This window comes from Babylonia areolata, chromosome 5 (assembly GCF_041734735.1).
Source record: "Babylonia areolata isolate BAREFJ2019XMU chromosome 5, ASM4173473v1, whole genome shotgun sequence".
NCBI lineage: Eukaryota > Metazoa > Mollusca > Gastropoda > Neogastropoda > Buccinidae > Babylonia > Babylonia areolata.
The window spans coordinates 44,439,545-44,445,637 of record NC_134880.1 but is presented as its reverse complement, the minus strand read 5'-3'; the positions used below and the strand labels follow the sequence as shown (position 1 = coordinate 44,445,637).

The following is a 6,093-nucleotide window of genomic DNA, read 5'->3' as shown; positions in this document are numbered from 1 at the left end:
GATGATAACAATGAAAGATGATGATGATGATGATGGTGGTGGTGGTGGTGGTGGTGGCAGGTCCCTCGGATCTAAGGATCCAATGATAAGTGAGAACCCATTGCTGTAGGACTTTCTTCTCGGCTTCGCCACGTTGGTTTATAGTGAAGATCAGTGCGCGCAAACCATCTCCGCTCCTCACACCACTGAGGTGACACTCCACAGTGGTTCAGTGGGCTCAGACGGCTGTGGCGACCACAGGGCTGCAGGTTTGACACCAGACTGTCCTTGTCCTAGCCATTGACTCAAACACCTTCCCAGGAAGCATGGGGTTGTAACCCAGACAGGTTCTCGGTAATCGGAAGCTCTTGGCATGTCCATGGATCTAGGGTCTTCGCATGACGAAGCCATCCAGCACTCCTTGGGTGTTTCATCAGACGTGTCCTCGTCCTAGATGGATCGCCTGTCGAGGCTAACGAGCTCCATCTACCCGGGTTTGGAATCAGAGTTGTCCTTTCCCTAGACTGACTGCTAAGACCATGGCTAACGAGTCCAGTCTGCCCACCCAGGTATATACACCGAGGCCGTGCACTGGGTCGAGCCAATACATAGCAAACTCAGCGAAAACAGGGACACGACTTGAAGGTCGCAGTACTTCCGAAAACGGAGTATGGCTGTCTACATAGCGGGGTAAAAACGGTCATACAGGTAAAAGCCAACTCGTGTACATACGAGTGAACGTGGGAGTTGTAGCCCACGAACGAAGAAGAAGAAGATGAAGAAGGTAGCAGTACTGTATGGGCACAGTGATGTAGGAGAGGCCTTTTGCCAGGACGTCCTGATGCCTGGTAAGGCAGACAGTGGTCCTGAGGCATCACCACGCTTGGACAGGAGAGGCGGTTAGAAACGTTTCACTTTGTTGTCGTGAGCGGGACGTCGGGCTCAGACCTCACTTTACCCTGTGGTGATAATGGTGATGGTGATGATTATCATGATGGTGATTTTGATAATTATCATGATGGTGATGATGATGATGATGATCATAGTGATGGTGATGGTGATGATTATCATGATGGCGATGATGGTGGTGATGATGATGATCATAGTGATGGTGATGGTGATGATTATCAAGATGGTGATGATGGTGATGGTGATGATTATCATGATGGTGATGATGGTGATGGTGATGATTATCATGATGGTGATGGTGATGATTATCATGATGGTGATGGTGATGATTATCATGATGGTGATGGTGGCGATGATTATCATGATGGTGATGGTGATGATTATCATGATGGTGGTGGTGATGGTGATGATTATTATGATGGTGATGGTGATGATGATGATGATGGTGGTGGTGGTGGTGGTGATGATGATGGTGATGGTGGTGGTAATGATGATGATGGTGGTGGTGGTGATGATGATGATGATGGTGGTGGTGGTGGTGGTGGTGATGATGATGATGATAGTAATGGTGGTGATGATGACGATGATGATGATGGTGGTGGTGGTGGTGGTGGTGATGATGATGTTGATGATGACGATGATGATGGTCATGATGAAGATGATGGTGATGATGATGGTGGTGTTGATGATGATGATAATGATGATGGTTGTGGTGGTGGTGGTGATGGTGATGATGATGATGATGAGAATAATGATAAGAAGAAGAATACACCTGTGTGGCCTCCACCCCCATGGGCCAGAACTCGGAATCCAGGATCATCTAGGGTCAGAGAGAGAGAGAGAGAAGAGAGAGAGAGAGAGAGAGAGAGAGAGAGAGAGAGCTATCACACCTGTTCAGTTTGTGATCAAGACGGCATTATGGCAGTTCCTTAAAACATCATGACATGTTCAGCATGTTCATGTAACAGTCCTGTATGAATGGAGTCTTGATTAGAACACATCCGTTTGCAACTATTTTGGTTTAAATAATCTTTAATTATTCAACAAAATACACAAGATTACAATGCAATGAATGATAAAAGAGCATCAACAAGCTTAAAGCTTATACTGTCACTTGTATATTTCACCCCCCAAAAAGATTATATAAACAAAGATATGATTTTTTATTGGAAAAATAACATCAACCCCACTAATCCGTCGATAACTATTGCTCGTCCTCAGAATACTCGGCCCACATAAGGACGACGCCAACGACGACGACGACGACTATGATGGCGAAGAGGACGACGACGACCCATATGGTCATCCTCCGACCCCCCTACGTGGACCGAGTGTCCGGCAAGGCCAACAGGGGTCAGCTGCCCCCTCCAGACCTCCCGTACCCCCTCCCCCCCGACTACTGGAGTCCACAGAAGTCTGAACTAGGTGTGTGTGTGTGTGTGTGTGTGTGTGTGTGTGTGTGGGTGGGTGGGTTGGTGTTTGTGTGTGTGTGTGTGTGTGTGTGTGTGTGTGTGGTCGTGTGTGTGTGTGTGTGTGTGGGTGGGTGGGTGGGTGGGTCAAGTCAAGTCAAAATGATCTTTATTGAGGGTAAAAGAATAAGCTTATACAGCTTTTCTACATCCTGCCCTCATAAAAAAAAGAAAAGAAAATTATTATTTTTAATTTAAATAGGAAGAAATGGGGGAAGTGGGGGCCTGGAAAAGATATATGGAAATAAACAATTACAAGAAATACACAAAAATTCTACCGAGAAGAACAACAACAACAACAGAAATAATACAAGCGTAAATAGCAATAAATTTACATATGATACTAACACGATTACAACATGCAATGCGACACTCTTACATCATTAACTGTGGGTGTTTGTGTGTGTGTGTGTGTGTGTGTGTGTGTGTGTGTGTGTGTGTGTGTGTGTGGTCGTGTGTGGGGGGCATGAGGAGGTGGGAGGGGGGATGTTTGTGATGTGCGTGTGTGTTGGGGGGAGTTAGTGGTAGGATGTGTGTGTGTGTGTGTTTCGGGGTGGAGGAGGTGGGGGGGGGATGAATGGGTGTGTGGGGTTGTGGGTGTGAGTGTATGTGTCGATGTGGATGTGTGGGTGTTCTTTGAAGGGGTGGTGGTGGAGTTGTGTAAGTGTTAGTGTGTCTGTGCATGTGTGTGTGTGTGTGGCTATGGCTATGGCTCTGTGTGTGTGTGTGTTTGTGTGTGTGTGTGGCTATGGCTGTGTGTGTGTGTGTGTGTGTGTGCGCGCGCGCGCGCGCGCGCGTGCGTGTGTGTGTACGCGTGTCTTTCTGTCAGTCTGTGTGTTAGTTCAGAAGAACAGTAATCCAACAACAAATAAGCTATGTATGTACGTGTGTATGTATGTGTTTTAGTCCGTCTGCCCGTCTGTCTTTGTGTGAGTACAGTACAATGTTAATCCAACAACAAATAGAATATGTACGCATGTGTGTATGTGTGTGTGTGTTTGTCCGTCTGTACGTCTGTTGGTCTGTGTCTGTGTGTGAGTTCAGCACAATGTTGACCTAAAAACAATGAAGTTACGTATGTACATGTGTGTGTGTGTGTGTGTGTGTGTGTGTGTGTGTGTGTGTGTATGTTAGTGTGTGTGTGTGTGTGTGTGTGCATGCATGCGTGTGTGTGTGTGCGTGCGTGTGTAGTGTGTGTGTGTGTGCGTGTTTGTGCGTGTGCGTGTGTGTATATGTATTTGTGCGCATGTACGTGTGTGTGCGTGCGCGTGTGTATATATGTATGTCTGTACATACGTGCTCGTGTGTGTGTGCGCGCGCGTGTGCGTACGTGTATTTATGTGTGTGTGTGTGCATGTTTGTGCGTGCGAGCGTGCGTGTGCGTGTGTGTACATGCGTGTGCGTGCGTGTGTGTGTGTGTAATGCATATGCGTGCGTGTGTGTGTGTGTGTGTGTGTGTATGCATGCTGCAGTGACGAAATCACCCCTCCTGTCTCCACAGGCCCACAGGAAGAGGCAGACTCGGCCAGCGGTGCAGGCAAGAGAAACTCCGGCTGTTCCTTCCTCCTCCCCGCTCATCGCCCGCTCAGTGCCCTCGTCTGCGTGCTGGTCCTCGCGCGTCTGGCTTTGTGACAGCTTTCCTGATTGGCTGAGAGGGGTTTCTGTTCCTGTTTTCCGGGTTCGTTCTGTCCCCTTGCAAGACTTGCTTCCCCTCCATTTGAAACGAACTGAAAGGAACACTCAGTTTTGTTGCTGATGAGATGATTGAGATGAGACGATAGGAGAGAGAGAGAGTGAGTGGGAGAGGAAGGAATGGGGGGTAGAGAGAGAGGAAGGGAGAGAGAGAGAGAGTGTGTGTGTGTACGTCAGTGTGTGTGCAGTGCCAGTGTAAGTCAGTATGTGCGCAGACAGTACAATGTAAGCTTCCATGTTGCATCTGCTCTTTGTTCGTGCAGACCTAAGGCGCTCTCAAAAGAAGGATTGATATGTCATTAATATTTCTGTGTTCGTTTTGCATACTCTCTCTCTCTCTCTCTCTCTCTGCCCCCCCGTCCCCCTTCCCTCCCCACCCACCGGGCACCTCTCTCTGTCCATTTTCTCTTTGAATGAATTTTTCGATCAAAGCCATTGAGTTTAATAACGTATCGCTGTACCGAATTTGTCTAGCACGTAGTAGTCAGTCAAGTCAATGGTCTCCTCAAAAACTGATTGTTGTTTGTCATTTCGAATTGATTAAGTAATCGTTCATTTTCATTTTATATACAGAAGAGCAAACAAGCCGATTTTTAGCTTTTACATTATTTCAAGTTGTTTATTGTATGCGATTGCAGTCAAGAGACTTGCAACGTGTTTACTTTAATCTGCGTGCAGTTTATCAAAATACTGGATTATCGTGCTATGAATCTCGGGGATAATATGTTCTGATCGGAGTGAATCGCACGTTAGCATTTTCCGGCACTGACGACAATACGTTGATACAGGTCTGAACATGTGCTGTGCTCTGTAAAATAAAACGCGTTTTGTTGCTTTTGAGAGGTGGCTAAATAGGATTTTGCTGTTTGCAAGAAAACATAGAAATATATATAACGCCGAATCTATCATTAGCCGTTTGAACACGCATTGTTTTGAAGATCGATGCTGATGTCTAAATATAAATATGTAATTATTCATTGATGTTGTACAGTGCTAATCTGACTGAACTAGGCGCAGAGTTCCATGGTGTCCCGAAACAGACGGATGTCAACAGTGCAGTGCTGGTGTGTTTTTATGATGGAAGCTGCAGTCTGACGCCGACAAATGACGAGTCATGGGGTCAGGTATGGTGATTTTCAGTGAACATCACGTGGATCAGAACTGATCCCATGCACACTCAGTATAGCAACACTCCCATGACTGTCGGGTCTGAACAATGTGTAATGAGTGAATGGACACCAGACTGGGCGGTTTGGGAGAGGGGATGAAAAACCACGAAATAAGAGGAGTGAAACATGTTTTATATACATATACTTTTTTTTTCTTTTTTTTTTTTCTTTTTTTACTGAAAATGACAACTTCCGACGTTGTTCCTTCTGTGTGGAGGACCATTGGAAAAGCTCGGCGCTTTAAGGAGGGCTTTGGGGGTTTGTTATTATTTTATTTTGTTAATTTTGTTGGTTTGGTTTGGTTTTCATCTGTATTTCTCCTCATTTACTGGACCATGTATTGCCCCCTATTCATCAAGGCCCTGACCAGTGCATTAGGTCTGTGTTTTGGTTAAGCATATGCACCTCGTTTCTTTTAGATTGTCCTGTTTGAAATTATTTAAAGCAAGCGTGCAGCGTGTCTGGAACAGTCCACACGCTTTGCTTTGGCGTCTCCTGAAAGCATGCAAACTGAAATGAGATTCACTTCACACTGTGTTGTTGGGTTCTTGTTTGTTTGTTTTACTGTCTTTCCACTCCCATGTGCTGAGAATTAATGGGGGGAGGTGACAAGCAGTGATAATTGTTGGAACAGACTGTTCACGTAGATTTGATGTTTTCACAGTCATGCCACATAGTTTTTCATGTTCTGCCAAGGCGAGTCACCCGTTGATTTGGACAGATGCTACAATATGCCAGGAAACATTGTTGCTGTTGTTGATGATGATGTCGTTGTTGTTATTGGTCTTGCTGTTGCTGTTTGTAACTTCCCGAGATGGTGTGACTGTGATTTTCCCCAACTGTTGGTGTGAGTCAGCAACGGTAATTAATTGTGT

At 45.9% G+C, this 6,093-nt stretch overlaps 1 protein-coding gene across 1 annotated transcript in view; it reads left to right on the top strand.

Annotated features, from left to right (window-relative positions):
• Positions 1–3,989, top strand: part of LOC143282287 (opioid-binding protein/cell adhesion molecule homolog) — a 197,572-nt gene extending 193,583 nt beyond the window's left edge. Inside the window, exons 8-9 of the mRNA XM_076587886.1 lie at positions 2,110–2,313; positions 3,859–3,989. Of these exons, the coding sequence (XP_076444001.1) occupies positions 2,110–2,313; positions 3,859–3,989 (335 nt within the window). The remainder of the gene's footprint in view (positions 1–2,109; positions 2,314–3,858) is intronic.
• The last annotated feature ends 2,104 nt before the right edge of the window (positions 3,990–6,093 follow it).